The 18,716-nt window shown below is 46.7% G+C and overlaps 1 protein-coding gene and 1 non-coding gene across 2 annotated transcripts; one reads left to right on the forward strand and one right to left on the reverse strand.

Annotated features, from left to right (window-relative positions):
• Positions 1-1,408: 1,408 nt before the first annotated feature.
• On the forward strand, positions 1,409-18,158 carry LACTBL1 (lactamase beta like 1). Its single transcript, XM_071448786.1, is given in 7 exon segments — positions 1,409-1,453; positions 4,679-4,823; positions 6,629-6,738; positions 9,391-9,548; positions 11,322-11,569; positions 14,653-14,758; positions 17,180-18,158. Coding segments are annotated over 7 exon segments (1,791 nt in total).
• TRNAN-GUU (transfer RNA asparagine (anticodon GUU)) lies at positions 10,815-10,888 on the reverse strand. The gene has a single exon. It is a non-coding gene; the product is annotated as a tRNA-Asn (tRNA).
• Positions 18,159-18,716: the final 558 nt, after the last annotated feature.

Here is an 18,716-nt window from a genome sequence, read left to right on the forward strand (position 1 = left end):
ATCAGCGAGGAGGTCATTGGCAGCTCCATTCACCAAAATCTGGGCACAGCTCTGGGGCACAGGCACAGGTTCCACTGGATACTATGGACACTGTCAGATTCTGGGCTGCTATTGGAGATACTGGAAGGAAGGGATGGTACTGGGGAGAAAGCCCCTACCTGTGAAGATCTGAAAAAGGAATAGGATGGCAGGATCTCCTGAGGTGCAGAGTCCCCTGGATCTGGAATGTGACTGAGTGCACAACCATGCCCTCCTCCTTAGAGAGCATTTATGATGTACTTTATAAATAATATAATATGATATAACATAATATATATAATATATATTATATTGATATATTTTATTATAGTATAGTATATTATATAGTATATAATATATATTTTAATATAATATTATATAATGCTATATTCTATTATATAATATTATATTAATAATTTTATATTATATTAATATAATAGCAGTCTATTATCAACATTTCCAGTTCATAGCATGTTATGGATACCCACATACCACAGCTCCCCATTTTCCACTCTGCAGTACCACTGGAGCCAGGAAATCACCAGCAATCCTCCCTCTGGCTGCATGGCTGGACAGATGCTGTGCTGCTTGTGGAGGGGTGAGGCCTGGCCCATTAATCTGTACTCAGAGAGGCTGGCAGCTGGATTAGTGCTTCAGATGCTCTTAACATCTGCAGCTGCAGGACAGCCCCCAATTCCTCAGCTGGAAGCCGGAGGTAGCAGCAAGGCTGGTAAGAGCTCTTTTGAGGGGTTGCGGATTGAATTGCTGCTGCCAGGTAGATGGATGAGGGAGATTTTATGGCAGATTTTGTGGGAAACATGGTGGTGGTGCTATTACCATGGCACTCCCAATCGTGTCACGCAGTCCCTTGGCTGTGTGTGGGATTGCCAAGGGTAAGGGGGTGTTGTTGGCTGTGTAGAGGGAACAGGGCAAAGGAGCCTTGCAGGGGGGCTGGAAGGACCCTGTGGAGGAGCCACAGTGAAAATGTGTCAGACCTGAAGGTCTCAAAGCTTCAGTTTCTTGTGTTTAGAGGTGAGGATGGTCAAGAGAAATGGGAGCTCCCAGAGCTTAGGGCTAAACACAAGATGCTGCCAGACCAGAGGCAGAGAGAGGGAAGGTCCTGCTGAGGACTTTTGTGGCTACTGTGCTTTATCTCATAGAATGGTTTGGGTTGGAAGGGGCCTTTAAGACCACCTAGGACCACCTCATTCCAACCCCCATGTCCCCCTATGTCCCCATGACCCCAAAGCCAGTCTTGTCCCTGCAGCTCTTCTTACCTGAGCTGGGCTTTGTTACCTCTGCTCTGACTGCTTTTTTCCTGCACCAACTGTGTTCTCTCCATCACAGGGGTTTATAAGCCTTTTATTTGTGGGGACCAGCAGCACAGGGGATGAGAAGAGCCTCCTGAGCAGCCATGGAGGGGTTACAGCTGCGGGTAAGGATGCCCTCATGTACCTCCCACTATCCTTCAGAGTGCCTGGCAGAGAAGGAGGAAGAAATCCCAGCTCCATCTCTGTCCTGTGAGCCTGGGAGCTGGGAGTCACTCCCTTGTCTGTCACTGTGGGAGAACTCCAGGAGGCTGTTCAGGATTAAGCCCAGAGAGTGCCTGAGCTCCCGGCTTAGCTCTCCGTGTCCCCTCCCCGTGAGCAGCTCCCCAGGCTGGCTGGAGGCACTCAGGGACTGGCCCTCTCCTGCTTAATCGCCTCCTGTTCAGATGTCAGGAGGAGATGAAGCTGCTATAAATAGATGGTGAAGCCCTCCTGGTTTCAGCTGTGATTCACACACATGGCACAGAAGCATTAGGAAGAATTAACATCCAATCTCTCGGGCACTTTCCCGTGCAAATGCCATGCTGTCCCTGTCACTTAAGCTCCTTTCCCAGGGGAGATCAGCAGCACTCTCTGGAGGGCCTGGATGGGCCAAATGGATGGGGAAAGCCAGAGCAGGACTCCTGGGAAGATAAACCTGGAGCAGGACCTGTGGGGAGAGAAAGGGGGCAGCTCCAGCCGGTGCCAGAGCAGCGCCTGCCCGTGAGGCAGAGCTGCCTTTGGGAGATGCCCAGGGCTCCTGCTGCCCCCTGCCCGGGCTGAGGCTGGCCAGGATGGGGCTGCTCAAGTGCCCACACCCCTGGAGGAAGGACAACAGCCTTTGGGACTGAGGCAGCTCCTGGAGGTGGTACGTGAGGGGCTGGGGGTGTTTCTGGCTCTTCCTAATCCCTGCTGAGCTGTGCCTTGGCTGAGCAACCCTGGTGGGGCAGGACTGTGACCTGGGTGGTCCAATGGGAATCCCCAGATTTTCTCCCCATCCTAATTTTGAAAAGCTCGGGGGAAAAAAATGTATCCTACTGCTAGGCTGTCCCCATGGGAAGCTGTGTGCACTCATTCCTGCAAGTGTTTGCATTCATTTGCATGTGTTTAAGTGCTCAGTGTCCCCCTCCCCCTGCCTTGCTGTGTCTGTGCTGTGAGCTGTGACAGTCACAGAGACAAGGAGTCAGGGAGAAACCAGAGGAAGGTGAGACCAGACAGGTCCTGGAGTGGTTATTGTGAGGAGGGTTTACAGGGATCTATCCATCTGCTTGCCTGACAGTCTCCCAGGTGCAGGAGAAAAGTGGTATTTTTCCTGGAAAGTAGTTTGGAGGGGATAGCATCTCCCCGGGTGGAGGAATATTTCTCACACCTTTGGGTATCTGATGTCCCATCAATAAGGGAGATCCATATCTCTAATCCATGGCATTGCCAGGGTTTCTTGGCATTCCCACCAGATCACAGGGCAGAGAAGGAAAAAACCCTTTCAGAGCACTCATGATCCACATGAAGTAAAGGGGAGTTTGGACAGAAGGATAGGTTTGACTAAAGATGAGATCAAAGTTGGTATCTTTGTGTCCTCAGTTAGTGGCCCAGGGACTCTGGAGTCCATGAGATGGGGAATAGACCAGAAAATAGTCTTCTCACCTTGTTTTTTGGCACTCAGGAAGCAGGGCTTCTCAGTGAAGCAAGGAAAGAGGCAGGAAAATGCTCAGAGGAACTGAAAATTGGTGGAGGAATCAATGTTATTAAGATGGGACTAAATCCAAGGAAGTCACCCATGAGCACTCCAGGGCAGAAGGCCCTGTCCCACTCCTTGCTGTAGGAAAACAGCTCTGGGTGACATCCTTAAACACATGCTGAGCCACAGTGTGAGGGGATTAAAGAGATCTCAGCACAGGCTTTTCCTTGGGTGATGGAATCTCCTGCATGCTAAGGCCCTGAAGGAGGTTGTTATATCCAAACAAAGATAGGATTGGTGTCAGGATGGAATCCCGCTATTTAGAAACAAGTCACAGGCTGGAACAGGGACCTGGAGTGCTCAGGCAGGCTCAGGTGTGACTGGGTCTGCAGGCATCTGCGCAGTCTTAAGCCATCCTTGAATTTTAATTATGTTATGGAAGAGCCTGACATAAGCTGCTTTCAGAAATTCCTATAGGAATGCCTGACCAGGCTGAAGGTTTTCAGGAAAAATTATGATATATTTCTGTTATTATGCAGAAAGTGGAACTGCAACTCAGAGTTCCAGTGAAGGCTGGAAAACCCAGCTGGATCCACAGAACCATGTGTGAGTCTGGGAGAGGCTCTGCAGATTCCCTGGCTGTGAGTGACAAGGCTCAGTTGGTTTGCAGAAGCTTTTGCATGAGCTATCCTGTATCTCCAAACAGGGGGGGAAAAAGGCTGTGTGGAAATCTAAAGGGAATATTTCAATCTGTCTATCCTACAAGTGAGTCCAGACAACCTGAAACAGCATAGGAATGTGGAGCATATTGGATGCAAATGGCAGGCCATATGTTTTATAACATTAATTGCCAAACTTTCAAAAGCACCCTCCTGACCTCCTGCAGGCAGTGAAGGAGCACAGCTCAGGCTCAGGCACCTCCTCATTTGTCATCTGTTCCTTGTTTTTCTTCAACATTGATCTGGTTCTCTCACCAACCTGGATGGTCTCCAGTGTTGTGAGAGCTGCACACACTCAAATATCAGGCAGTTTTCCAAAACATGGCATCTGTAAATGCCAAGCTTACAGATGGTACGTGATAGAATGGGATTTACAGGCACAACAGAGAAGGGTAAGGGCAGCACGGAGTGAAAAATTCCATCATTCATCTAGAAAAGCTGGATCTGCTCAGATGGTCTGGCTGGTGGCTGCCATGAACAGATGCTGGACTCTGGAAAAAGGGGCTGGAAAGATATCCAGGAATAAGTCATGGTGATTGAGAAGGGAGGAAGTGAGAGCTGTAACTGAGACTCCTGCCAGGCTGGGATGATGAGCTTCACCTGCAGGGAGGGGAGAAGGCAAAAGGAGTAGTTGGTGCTCCCCAAGAACCAGCAAGGGGAGGACAGTTAATGGCCCACAGAGCTCACTGAAAGTCAGGAAGTAATTTCTGGATCCAGTTACCCCAACAGGGGCTGGTCTGCCCTGCCCTGGTGCAGGAATGTTACTGAAATTATCCCAGAATAGTTTGGGTTGAAGAGACCTTAAAGCTCATCCCATTCTACCCCATGCCATGGGCAGGGACACTTCCACCAGACCAGGTGAGTCCTGTCCCTGCAGCAGCTTTGTTCTCCAGCACAGGGGCCTCTCTCCCAGCAGGTGTTTTCTCTCTCCTAGCCCATTCCTTTTCCATTCCCAGCAGGCACCCTGCAGCCGGAGCTTCCTCAAGCTCACTGCCATGGAGCTGAAGTGGATCCATGTCTTGGTCGTGTTCCTCCTCCTGCTGTCCGTGGCCATGACCGGCTGCTTCCTGTGGCAGTACAGCCTCCCCAAGGTGGAGCCCAGTGAGTAGGGGGTTTAACCTTGGTCATGGTGTGCCACAGAGATTTGGAAGACTAATAAAAGCTTTCTTCCCAAAGAGCACTCCCCCAAAGAGAAATTTCCCCAGAGAGGAATAAGGCAAGGCCACAGAGGAGGTGAAGGCTGGGTCGATGGAGGCACCACGTCACTCTGCTGCTGTCCAAAGAAGCTCCATCACTCCTGTCCTAGGTTTGGATAGGATGGGGCTGTTGAAGTGCTAAAGAGGCATTTTATTTTAGATTATTTATCTTTTATTTTTCCTGTTGTTACTCCAGTTAGTTACTCCAGTTTAGAAACAGGTTTTTTTATATCTTACCATCTACTTCAGGGTTTGTTCTTTTTCCTGTTCCCCAAATCTTTGCCCTGGCTTAAGCCCTCTGGTTCACACTAGAATTCATGGAATCACAGAATCATAGAAAGGTTTGTGCTGGAAGGGACCTTAAAGCCCGTTCTGCTCCACCCCTGCCTTGGGCAGCAACATCTTCCACAATCCCATGTTGCTCCAAGCCCCATCCAGCCTGGCCTTGGACATATCCAGGGGCAGCCACAGCTTCTCTGGGCACCCTGTGCCAGGGCCTCAGCATCCCCCCTCACAGCCAGGAATCCCTTCCCAATATCCCATCCATCCCTGCCCTCTGGCAGTGGGAAGCCATTCCCCTTGTCCTGTTACTACATCCCTTGTCCCAGGTCCCTCTCCTGCTTTCCTGGATCCCCTTTAGGGCCTGGGAGGGACTCTAAAGTCTCCCTGGATCCTTCTCTTCTCCAGGAGAACACCCCCAACTCTCCCAGCCTGGCTCCAGAGGGGCTCCAGCCCATGGAGCATCTCCATGGCTTCTTCTGTTGATTATAGGAAACTCAACTGATCCACTCAAGGCACTGCATGAACAAGGATTGAATATACACAGTGTCAATGGATCAGAGTTTTAAGTAGCTGAAAGTTGTCATAAAATCCACTATGAAGGTGCTACAAGTATTTCAGCGACCAAGGGTTGAGAAGGTTTCAAACTACACATTTTTATCTCAGAGTACCGGACTGCCTGTAGGCTGTGTGTATCCATGCCTGTCCATCTCCAAGATTTCCATTTCTCTCCTAATCCAAATTTCTAATGCTTCATGTTCACCTGCAAGAAGGTGGCATTTTGTCCCCAGCTGTCAGAGCAGGGTATCTGTATTTATGAACATCTTGGGATCAGCTGGGAAAATAGTGCCTCCAAGTAAGGGAGGTCCCATCTCTCTCAAAGTTTAAAGATCTTTGCTGGCCACAAAAATTTAAGTTGTCTGTGGGATATGGAGGATGCAGCTGATTCAGGAGACAATGGAGTGGGTGTGGGGCCTACCAAGTGTGGTAATGCTGGATTTCAGGTGGCACTCACAGGTCACTCCTGGCCCCATTTCTGAGGTTATGATACAGGGATGACTCTTTGCCACTGCTGTCCTGAACCCCAGCTCACACTTTCCTTTAGACATGGGCAGGCCCTTCCAGGGGGCTAAACCCACTGCCAGGCACTCCAGAGTCTTCTGCAGCCCCAGTTCTTTACTGTCCCACGTTGCAGAGTTAGTTGAAGTACATCCTGTGTCCATCCCATGTTGGAATAAGCAATAACAGGGCACAGTGCCCTGCCAGCCCTGTTTTACATCAGACAGAAATAATTCAGCAATGTCCTTTCCCTGTACAGAAATATCCCTTAGGCCAACACAAGCAAGAAAGCTCATGGGGGTTGCTGGGTGAGGTTCAAGCTTGCCCATGTGTCAGCTGAGGTCACCTGTGTCACCCTGGACTGTTTTCCAGATCCATCCGTGATGGAGGTGAGGTCAGAAGCTGTGCAGATGTGTCCCCGCTACCCTGAGCCAGTGCCACTGGACCACCCCCTCCCCATCCTGAAGGAAGCACTGGAGAAGGTCTGTGGGGAGGAGGGAGCAGAGGGACAAACAGCTCTGGGCTGCTCTTCTCCAGGGGAGATGGAGGATTTTGCCATCCTGGGGAAGGAGGTGGGGAATTGAGGAGGGGGAGAACATGCAAACCTAGAGATGGGTGTGTGAACTCCTTCAGGGAGCAGTTCTCTTGCCCAGAGGGTGAGCTGGGATGGACAAACATCATCACTGGTCCATCAGAAGGTATGGTGAGCTTCCACCAGCAAAAAATAATGGCTCTTTGCATCTGGTCCAGTATTAGGCAGCCCTCATGTCCTGGAGAGTACCTGGCTCAGGTGCTCTCTGGTTCCAATTCATCAGCCAGGACCAAATTTTCTTTCTTTGCTGGCTTTCCCCACAGCCCTGTTTAAAAATTAAAAAGATGCTTATACATAATTCCAGGGAAGGGAGTGGAGGGGAAAGGAAGGAGGAAGGGGAAAGGGAAGGGGAAGGGGAAGGGGAAGAGGAAAGGGGAAGGGGAAGGTCTGCATCTGTCTGGAAGAGGGTGTGATACACCATCATGATATTCTCAGTATGAGATGGATCTGACATTTTAGCACTGCCTGAACTTCTGGCAGGCTCCATGAGCTCTGAGGAAGTACTGCAGCATTGCTCTGACTGTCTGGACCATAAGAATAATCATGCTCTGACAGGACATTCCTTATTTTTAGCCCCTCTCACGTGGTCTCTCACTTGTCTCCTTCTCACAAGTAGAGGGCAATCAGCACTGTAAACAATATTCAACGTGCAAGTGAATCAGGGATTTATACAGTGAAAAAAATATGTTTTCTGTTGTATTTTATGTTACTTCTCTAATAATGCCTCCTATTTTATTTGCCTTTTTTTCTGCCTTAAGGCACTGAGCAAATGTTTCCATAGGAACATCCACCACAGCCCTGAGGTCCCGCTGCTGAGAGCTCAGGACTAGGTTTGGGCAGTTTCCCTGCACACACATGGCTTTATCCAGACTGAATTTAAATTCCCACCACTTCACATCCACTTTTATGAAGTCTCTGCCTGTCTGCAGGTCCAGGCAGGTCTAAAGGTCAGACTCTGAGAAAAGGAGGACCATGATTGTTGACATGAATCTTAGACTGACAAGGGTTGGAAGAGACCTCAAAGCTCACCCAGTGCCACCCCTGCCATGGCAGGGACACTTTCCACTGTCCCAGGGTGCTTCCAGCCCCATCCAGCCTGGCCTTGGGCACTGCCAGGGACCCAGGGGCACCCACAGCTGCTCTGGGCACCCTGTGCCAGGGCCTGCCCACCCTCCCAGGGAACAATTCCTTCCCAATATCCCATCTAACCCTGCTCTCAGTGCACTTCCCCTGGCCATTCAGTGAAGAGATCCCAAGGACATGACTCAGTTTGGCTTTTCTTACCTCACATTCTGGGTCTGGAAGTGCATTTCTTATGTCTTAACCATGGTGTGCAAAACAAAACGTGTACCTGAAAATGCAAATGATGTGTGCAAGATGATGACATAGCTTTGAAAAAGTCCCAAAAGGACAAGACTGATGCATTCTGCTTGCAGGAGGTGGGTGCAGAGCTGATGAGGAGCTCTGTACAGCTCAGTGAAGAGTTCTGCACAGCCCTGGTACAATAGGGAGCCAGGAGCAATCACAGCCCTTCAGCTGCTCAGAGCTGTTTCTCAGGTTGTGGTTTAAACAGAAGCCCGTGGGAAATAGTAAAGGAAAAAGGTTTCTAGAAAACTGGGAAGAGTAGGCTTTAGAAATAGAAAGAACAGAAAACTTAGAGTTAAGTTGTAGCTGTAAAGTCTGAAAGTAGAAAAAGTTAAAATTGTATAGCAAGCAAGGACACTAAACAATAGCTTGAATCTTAGGTTTGGTTAAGATAGACCTCAAGACTGTAGGAAAGTATGTTTAGCAAGACAGTAGAAGGATTTAAGCTTAGTAATGGAGCATTGTGTATTGTTAATAGAAAGAAGACAAGCAAGCATTTTGTGAAGTAGGTGTATGTGTACTTTTAGTAATTGGCTGAAACAATTGTCTGTAAGCTTTAGCAATATGCTATTGGCTAGAAAGTCCTATAACAAAGAAATCTTTGGTTGTTGCTGGCTGTATGTGAGCTTTGCCATCTTTGTATTGTCTCAGCCATGTAATGCGGCTGATGCTGCAAATAAAGCTCAAGGAATGTATCCCAGCAGTTCTGTCCCATTCATGAATGAAAGAGAAAAAATAAGAGCCCAAGCTCCAGAGTGTTTCATGGAATGGGAATTGTCATGGGATATCTGAAAAACCTTTTTCTCATACATCTTTTACCCTAAAATACCAGTGCAAAGAACAGATGTGTAGAATACAAATTTTAAAAGAAGAAATTGCAATTATTACATGTTGATATTTGGTTTTAGTCATAAATATTACAAGCATAAGCACCACATTCATCTACACAGTGGATATGTAGACTTAAAAAGGACATGGGATAATTCAACAGAAGCAATTCTAGAAGAAACAGATAAACAGTTAAAATACATTTTTTTCCAGAACACCGTTCATAGGATCACTCTCAAGTGCTTGGGAGTGATGAGGGTGGGTGATCTGAGCCTTCTATTGCTTGGTACAGAGTGGATGCTTTGTAAGACCCTTGTTTTGGGAGCTCATGGTTTCCCTCTCTGCCCAGGTGGACCAGATGCTGCGGCAGAAGATGCACAGCTCCGGGCTCCCGGCCATGTCGGCCATCGCCATCTACAACGACACCGTGCTCTGGACGGGCAACTTCGGCAAGAGGAACGCCTCCGACCCTGCCTCGGGGGCGCCCAATGAGTACACCATCTACAGGTGAGGCACCTGGCACAGTTTGCCCACAGGAAAGGGCAAACACACCTATGGAGAGCTGCTGCCTCTTGGATTTACAGGGACCCCCATGGCAGGGAGGAATGATGCATCTGACTCCATGTTCTCTGAAGGCTAATTTGTAATTTTTTTATGATACTATATTATATAAAAGAATATTAAACTAAAATATAATCAACTATACTAAAGAATATAGAAAGGATACTTACAGAAGGATAAAAGATAATGAAACTCGTGACTCTCTCTCCAGAGTCTGACACAGCTTGGCCATAATTGGCCAATAAGTCAAAATAATTCACAGCAGAAACCAATGAAACAATCACCTGTTGGATAAACAATCAACAAACCACATTCCAAAGCAGCAAAACACAGGAGAAGCAAATGAGATAATATTGTTTTTCTTTTTCTCTGAGGCTTTTCAGCTTCCCAGGAGAAGAATCCTCGACAAGGGGATTTTTCCAGAAAATATGATGGTGACAGGCACCTGCAATAGAGACACCATCACAAACTGCAGGTCCACACAGGAAACTCTGCTGGCTTATAATGGATCTTTGTGGGACAAAGAGAATTCCCAGATTATTACATGCTGGTGGCTTACTGAGTTACTTTGGATTTATTTATGTATTTTTTCATTTAATTCTGGTAATATTTTAAATTGGAATAGCAATGACCCTAAAGAACCTGAAAACACATGCTGTTCCTTACATGGGAATGGCTTCATGTCCAGGGCACAAACCTGAAGACCAAGAGCTGGCACAGATTTGGAGAGCAGAGAAAAGACAGTGCCACAGGATTCAAAAAAATAATAATAAATGATGGTTAAGGAAAAACTGATGTTTGGGATGAATATCTGCAGAACGCATAAAGCAGACCCATAAGTTTATTTATTGTTCCAGTGAAGTCAAATTCATATTGGCTGTTATTTTTTAGGTTAAGACAGAATAAAGTTCTTAATGTGTGCTAAAAACCAAAAAAACCAAGATGAAGGAAACGCTTCCTTCCTCTAAAGTGCAATTTTCAGTGAATTGTTCCGTGTTATCTAAGAAACATAGGCTGTGCTCTGAGCATAGACTTTTGTCCTCGGAATGAACAATTTTGGACAGTTTCAGCAGCTGGGATTATCTGTTTCTTCCCCAACTGTATAATGGAAAAATGACCTGCTGCTATTTTTCCTCCATTGAATTATCTGGGTTGGAAGGGACATTCAAGGCCAGGTTCCAACCCCCTGCCTTGGGGCAGGAGTCAGGGCCACGTCCCTGGGTGGGCTCGAACCACCAACCTCTCGGTTAACAGCCGAACGCGCTGACCAATTGCGCCACAGGGACGGCCTGGATGCCCACAAAAACTGTGGAAATCTGGCATTTAGGGACAGTTTGGGAGCTCTGGGTAAATGATCCAACTCAATGATCTGAAAGGTCTTTTCCAACCTAAATGATTCTGTGATTTTAACCTTAAAATTCCAATAAACTACATGAGAGTGTTTATGGTATTTACTAATCAGTAATTTACTATTTATAAATGCCAAGTGAATAGAAAGAGATCAGCAGCCCACTGCACTGCTGGAGACATTCAGAGGTTATGTTGCAGCCTATAAAGATTCACTTTTAAGGATATTAATTTAAACTTCCTACCTGTATTTTAGCCATTCCCTCTGGAATGAGAAAAGGTGTAACACGTAAAATCACAGTGATCTCTTCTTTCCTCTTGATTCATGGGCTTCTTAATGCTAAATTTCTCCAAATGTTTCTTCCCTAACAGAATTGCCAGTGTCTCCAAGATCTTCCCCACCATTATGTTGTACAAGATGTGGGAGGAAGGAAAAGTCACATCCCTTGATGACCCCTTGGAGCGTTATGCCCAGAACTTCGTTATCAAGAACCCTCTGGGGAGGCTCAAGGACTCAGAGCAGAGATACACAGCAGATGGCCTGGTGTTTTTGGAAAAAGGCTCGGTGCCCCTGAAGCCATCCCTGGTCACCCTGCGCAGAATGGCCAGTCAGCTCTCAGGTGAGGCAGCTCCCTGAGTGTCCCCGGGCCTCTCTGCCCTGGAAAGACACCTCAGAGAGAGCAGACCATATTCCAGGAATACAAAGGAGCTGCTGGGAGGCTGTTTCCCAGTCTGGACCCTGCACTGTGCATTTCCCAGGGATCAGGCAGGGCTCTGGGAAGCCGGGTGTCAGCAATGTCATGGAGTGCTCCAAGGGAACTCTTGTCCAGGACACCTGCCAGGAAAGGGGCTGAGATGAGGTTTTTTCCTCTGCAAGGTGAACACAGATTCCTTTCAGGTGAACACAGATTCCTTTTTCCTCACTACCATGACTTGAAATCAGGTTCCAATTGCACAAGAGTATTTTGTACTCCAGCCCTGAGCACTCTCATTTTTCTGAGATGTAGAGTTGAGGGTCAAATCCCTTTGCTTTGAATAGAAAGACCTTGATTGCTGAGCTAAATTTAGCTGTCAGTGTGGTTCCTGATCCGGGATTCCTGAGCTATTTATAGCTTGGCATTTGCTGTCAGAGAAGTGTTAATCTGCTGCTACCTTTAGAATTGGGGAACTCATACATCAAGGGAGAAGGAGCTCACAGCACTAAGAACTTTACCCTTTCTCTGAAACAAAGCTGCTAATACTTGACCGAGGGATTACAAAAAGTAATGGCCAAAGAGATTGATATCACATGTGGTATTTTGGTCAATCTCTGTAACACTTGCATTTTTCTTGATTAGAATAAATGCCCTAAAATTAGGACCTAAAATCAAAATACCACGGCTGCAACTTGCAGGACCTCAGGATGGGGTATGGCATCATCTGAAGAAAGCCAATATCAAAATGAGGGCTCCCCAAAATGGAATGATACTGAAACCTGGAAAGAAGCAGATAAACAACCCAAAGTGGCCAGTGGCCACATCCCTGCCCAGCCCCTCTCCCTGCAGACAAGGTGTGGCTCCATCCAGCCTGATGTTGTCTTCAGGGGAACCAATTCTGCCTGGTCCCCTCTGACTATCCTGAGCACCTGAAGCTGCTCTGACTGCTCCTGTCACCCAAGGAGGTGTGACGTGCACCCCAGAAATGTTGTAAGGAGCATTAGTCAAGAGAGTACCTGGTTGTGGCATAATTGCTTGTACTGTGCAGCCCTTCCATTGCTTCCATCACTGTGTTAGATTTGTGCCCCTGCTCAGCTCCTTTTATGCTCCTGTGTATTTTTGGATTTTAGAATGTGGCCCAAATTTCCCAGAGCACCCCCAGAGGACACACCAACCCTTGGACCCTGACAATTCAGCAGAAGGAGGTGTACAGTTTCAAAATCCCAACTGCAAATCAAAGGAATGTTCCAGTTCCACTTTCCGTTTGCTGTGTGTCAAACCCCAAAAAGGAATAAGTTCTGCTTAGCACTGGGATCAAAGCCACTGCATGACACATTGTAAAGTGGTTTTCATCTAAATTCTTCCAGTGAAACTGATCTGTAATAGATCCTCATTATCTGGTCTCTCCATTGCATATTACAGAAGTAACTCCAAAGGTTTTTCTCCTCAGCCCTCGATGGGCCCGTTGCTGGAGGGAAGCTCCAGCTTGTTAAGACCGTGATTTTCCAGTCCACACGAATGACAGGATGGGATGTGATTGTAAATTATTAACAACGTGCTTGTCACTTCAATTAGCAGCCCATGAGGTAGAAATCAATGACTCTGGATTATTTTATGCTCTGGTTTATCATTTCCAATGAACCTCAAGGAGACACTGCACTGCTGTCACAGAGCTGGTGAACTCTCCCACTGCTTCAACATTTTCTTTGCTGTCACTGGGGCAAGTACATAATGAAGGAGCCCATTGTCCACTGGAAGACGTCTGCATCTCTTATCTGTTCGTGCAGCTGCACAAATAACCCCAGAGCAGGGGGCAGAACAGTGCTCTCACTCCAGCTCAAATGCCAAGTTCAGGCCAGCTGAGAAAAACAAGTGTTGCTGCCAAAAAAGAATGGGGCTTCATTGAGCCTTGCCAGGATGCAGGACAAGAGGAAAAGGCCTCAAGTTCCACCAAGGGATGCTTAGATCACATATTAGGAAAAAAATTTTCAGAGGAAGGGTTGTAAAGCATTGGCAAAAATTGCTCAGGAAAGTAGTGGAATCACCATTCTGGATGGCATTAAAAAAATGTGAGAAGTGGCACTTGGGGACATGGGTTCGTGGTGGAGAGGACAGTGCTGGGTTAATGGTTGGATTCCATGATCCTGGAGGGCTTTTCCAATCATAGTGAATCCATGATTAAGACATGGTCACTGAGCACACGATTGTGAGTCATTTTTCTGTCAAAAACAAACATTTCCCAATTTCCTCCCAAACATCCACATTGAAGCCCATTGCAAATGGCAGCAAGGATTCCATTCCAAAAGTTATCCAAGTTCTGGCCTAGGCAAGCCATAGATCCTGTGCAGAGGAGCTGGGTGATTAAAAAGTACTGACCAAAAAATTTTAGGGAATCCATGTTCAGTGAGGAATGAAAAGAACTTGATATTTTCTGCATTTAGAAACCCTGAATAATTAAAAGTGGAAAGAAGCCTGGTTTTTTACATTCAGAAACCCTGAATAAATGATACTAAAGATGAGGGGGAAGATAAAAATATTTTAGGCCAAGCCTGGAGTTTTCCAGAGAAGCTTAGGCCTTCTGTGGTGAAGTGTAAAGAATGAAATCCTGTTAAAAGGAGCTGTTAGACACATTTGAAGTCCAGGGAATGCAGTCATGTGGAAATACAGGGATTTCCTAACACCCTATTTGCCCCTCTCTTCCAAACCACACTTGGAGATCCAGGATAATTTCCATCATTCCTCAAGGTGTTTTCACTGAGATGCAGCAGCCCAGAGTTGATGTTGGCTGGACCTATGTAAGGCAGAGTCAGGATCCATGACTTGATGCCATGTCCTGCAGTCAGGAGTCCTTGATGCCATGTCCTGCAGCCCAGCAGGAGCAGCTCCTGGCTGTGTTTCCAGAGCTTTCATGTCCACCACTGGTGCTTCCATTTTGCCATTGAATCTTGCCTTTGTTCTGTCCTCACCAGAGGCATCATTTTCATGATTTCTCTCTCTCTGTGGCCCAGGTCTGCCCAGGAGGCTGCGATCCACCAGCCTGCTCTGGAAGGGCAGCACTCAGGATGCCCTCACGCTGCTCAAAGACGACGTCCTGGTGGCTGACCCAGGAACCAGGTCAGACACATTCCTTTAGGAGCTTTTGGTCTGGATCAGGGTTCCCCACCCTCAGCCCCATCCCCAGCCTCCATGGCTGGTGGATAAAGGCAGCTATTCCCAAAGGGAGCTTCAGCCATCTCCCCACACTCCTGGCAGTGGCTGGGAAAAAGACTGTTGGGGGTGTCAGGGTTGGGTTTGGTGTTTTAAGCCTACATGAGCCAAATTAAACTACTATAGTTCACTTTATGAGCCTTAAATGATGCAGGTTTTCAAAAGTGGAAAGGGACTTTGTTTTAAATGGTTTAAATCATCACAGGTTTCAGGTAAAATCATGCCTGGGGTGAATTGTGTGTCTCTAAATTATCAAAAAGGTCTATGAATGCTTGTTTCAATTCCTGTATCCCGTTAAAAGTCTGTTACCTGGGTTGCAACCACTCAAAAATATAATGAAATCATAGAATCCCAGACTGATTTGGGTTGGAAAGGACCTTAAAGATAATTTTTCTCCCGCCCTCTGCCATGGGCAGGGACACCTTCCACTATCCCAGGTTGCTCTAAGCCCTGTCCAACCCAGCCTTGGACACTTCCCCACAACCTTCAACAGGATCCAGTGGACAACAGATGAGGGAAAGGATTCAAACTAACTGGGAAGAAACTTTCTAAGGCTGCAAAATTGTTTGGTAATTAATTACACCCTGAAATAATTTACCCAGGATGGCTGAGGATCTACCACTCACTTTTGTTAGTTCTGTCCCATGTCATGTAGGAGGCTACAACAGATATTCCTTAAAGGATTTTTGGATTTTAATACCATCATCTTCTTTGGATTTTTATCTTAATTGTAACTTATCTCCATTGGTATCTTTATTTTATGATCCCCCTGAAGATAAATAAGGACATCCCCTCACAGTCTCTCAATTTCTTATTAATTGATATGTTGGTAGTTTTCACTCTCTCTCCTTGTTCCTGGTTATGCTTCCCAGCTAACAGATAATTCTTCCCAAAGGAAGTTCACATTCACTGATACAGATGTTTTAACATATTTTTCTGTGTTGAAATTCAGCTCCATTTCAGATACAAGGTTTTACATACAGAATGTGATTGTTCTTAGGGTAAGAATATATATGCTCACCATGCTTTTATTCAACTAAATGGGCTGGAAAAGGTTGAAGTGGTACCAAATTTATGATCTAAATAGGTCTCAATGAGATGTGTGGCTCCACACAATTAAAAAAACCAACAGGGTTGAAAATTTAATGAATTTTGAAAATGCGTTTTTAAAAAATGCCCCTTCATGTTTTCATGCCATTAAACTTCATTCAACTCTGAAGACATAAATCACTTGATGGTTATTAAAGACTGGCGTACTCAAGTTTCTTTAATGATTCCACATTGCTGGATGCTGCTTTGTGGGCTTTTAAGTGCTCTTTAAGTGCTTTTACCATCTTAAGGTAGCTTAGGTATCTAAGTGATTATCCCATGGCAAATCCCCAAAGAGGTTTATGCAGGATTTTGAGACCTTTAAGGTGAGCACCTGGAACTCCCCATGCTGCTCTTAAAAATAATGGATGGTGAACAATTATAAACAGCAAGTCAGGCTATGCAAATATAGAGGAGTTGTTTCTTTTCCATCTACTGCTCTCTCTGTACATCAGGGTTAAACAGCTCTGCTGATGTTCCCGTAAAACATTTCTCTTTCTTGATTTAACAACAAATCATGGCAACAACATGCAGCTTTTCTTGTGGGAATCCATAAAATCAGAGGGTTTTGGGAAAGCTGGAAAAGGCAGGCTTCAGAGACAGCAGAACTATGTTTAGAGCTAAGCAGTAGCCATGAGATAGGTCAGCAGAAAAATTATGGAAAAAGTAGAAAAGCAAGGACAAATAGAACAATGGTCTGTGTATTAACGGTTGTCTAGAATAACTCCCTAAGCTGCAGAAAAATATATCTAGCAAGATATTTGGAAGTTTTAAGCTTAATAATGGAGCTCTGTGCATTGTGTTTTAAGGCTTACAAGCAGGTATTGTATTCAAAATAAGCAAGCATTGTTTTAATCAAAGGTACCTGTGCTTATAGTGGTTGGATGGAACTACTGTCAATATGCTTTTGGTTTGTGTGATGGATCAAAAACTTTTAAAGTAAGTTGTAACATTAAGTTCTTGGTCTGCTGCCTGGGATGTGAACTGCTGGCATCTTCCCATTGTCATCACCATGTAATGAGACTGATTCTGGAAAATAAAACAGCTCAAGGCACGTCCCTCAGCAGTCCCATCCTGTTCATGATTTGTACATAGCCCCCAGCCGGTGATATTTCTCTGTCTCCCCTTCATCTGCCATTCCATAAAATGTGAATTTTTCCCTAAAGAAGAGAGACCCAGCCACTGATTTTGCATATCACTGATGAACAGCTAATCCCAATATATTCCTCTTCCTTCCAGATGCCACTACAGCAACCTGGCCTTCTCCCTGATGGCCCACGTGCTGGCTGAGCACGCGGCCGATGGGCAGTACCAGCGCTGGATCTCGGAGAACATCCTGGAGCGCCTGGGCATGGAGGACACGGGCTTCGACATCACAGCGCCCATCCGCTCCCAGATGGCCGTGGGCTTCTACGGCAGCCAGCAGCCAGCCCCGCTCTACGACCTGGGCTGGTACCGGCCCTCTGGCCAGATGTACTCCACGGCTGCCGACCTGGCCAAGCTGGCCATGGTCTTCCTGGGCACTTACCACCGCCGGCTGCTCGAGCCCGACACGGTGAAGACGATGCTGACACCCCTGCTGAAATGCTCTGTGGATTACTTTGCTAACAAGACAGGCACACCCTGGGAGATCAACGAGCAGTTGGGATATGATGTCATCAGGAAGGATGGGGACCTTGATGGTTACTCAGCAACCTTCTCTCTCATCCCCAAACTCCGCCTGAGCTTCATTGTGCTGATGGCAGGGCCCAGACCACAGGGTGGGGACATTGTGACTCAGACATACGAGTATCTCATCCCTGCCATGGAAACAGCGTTCAGAGAGGCTGACAAAAGCTTGGTTCCTCCTCCAAACCCAATCCCTTATGTTGGCTACTACACCTATTCCAATCTGACTTTCTATGAGATCAAAGTTGGAATTGGTGGGGTGCTGCTCATGCAGCAGTTTGGGCCTCACGTGGAAGAGCTGATCCCTGAAAAGTATCGGACAATCAAGCTCCACCACCTGGAAGATCGCGTTTTCCAAGTCGTTTTTGACAAGGAGTTCCCATGTGTTCTGCACCTGGGCTCTGCCTCCATCTCACTGGAAACACAGAATGGGCAGCTCTTTAACTTCTACCCCTTCGACCGCAAGGGTTTGTCCCCTGGCTTTGATGCCCCGGGCCTGAACACCTACAACGTGGTGCGTGTCCTGCGCAAGCCCGTGTTCTACAGCTAAACATTCCATGGTCTTCCCTCCACTCCTGGGAGCTGGCTCCAAATCTGTGTCTTACCAGACTCTCCTGCCTCTGTGGCATTGTGGATGCCATTCAAAAGGGAAGGATGGAGGCAAATGACTCTTTTGCCAAACAAATCCTTCCCATTTTTAAGATTACTTTAATGACTTGTCATTGGCTCCCAGCAGTGCACAGCAGGCCTGCTGGCACCTGGACACACCTGCAGGAAAAAGAAATGGGAATGTGCTGGATGGATGTGTTTGGATGCCATAAAAAAAGCTAGGCACTAAAGTGTCCACTCTTATTTTATCTGTTTGATGACTACTGTGGTGATCAACTACTATCATCAAAGGGCTGAGAACTCCCTGGTTCTCTCAGAAAATGTCTCTTTGGCAGTCTAAGGATTTTTCCAGGGCTTTTCAAGAGCCTGTCTATCACAAACAAGATCCCTTACCTGGGTTTGCCGAAAGCATTATGTGCTAAAAAATGGCGCCAGTCTGACACCAGGCCCTGCTTGGGATCCCTGGGGAGTGAGGGTCTGTTTCTTTCCTGGATCATAA

This window comes from Agelaius tricolor, unplaced genomic scaffold (genome assembly GCF_023055355.1).
Source record: "Agelaius tricolor isolate 1412-34295 unplaced genomic scaffold, bAgeTri1.0.p SCAF_28, whole genome shotgun sequence".
Lineage (NCBI taxonomy): Eukaryota > Metazoa > Chordata > Aves > Passeriformes > Icteridae > Agelaius > Agelaius tricolor.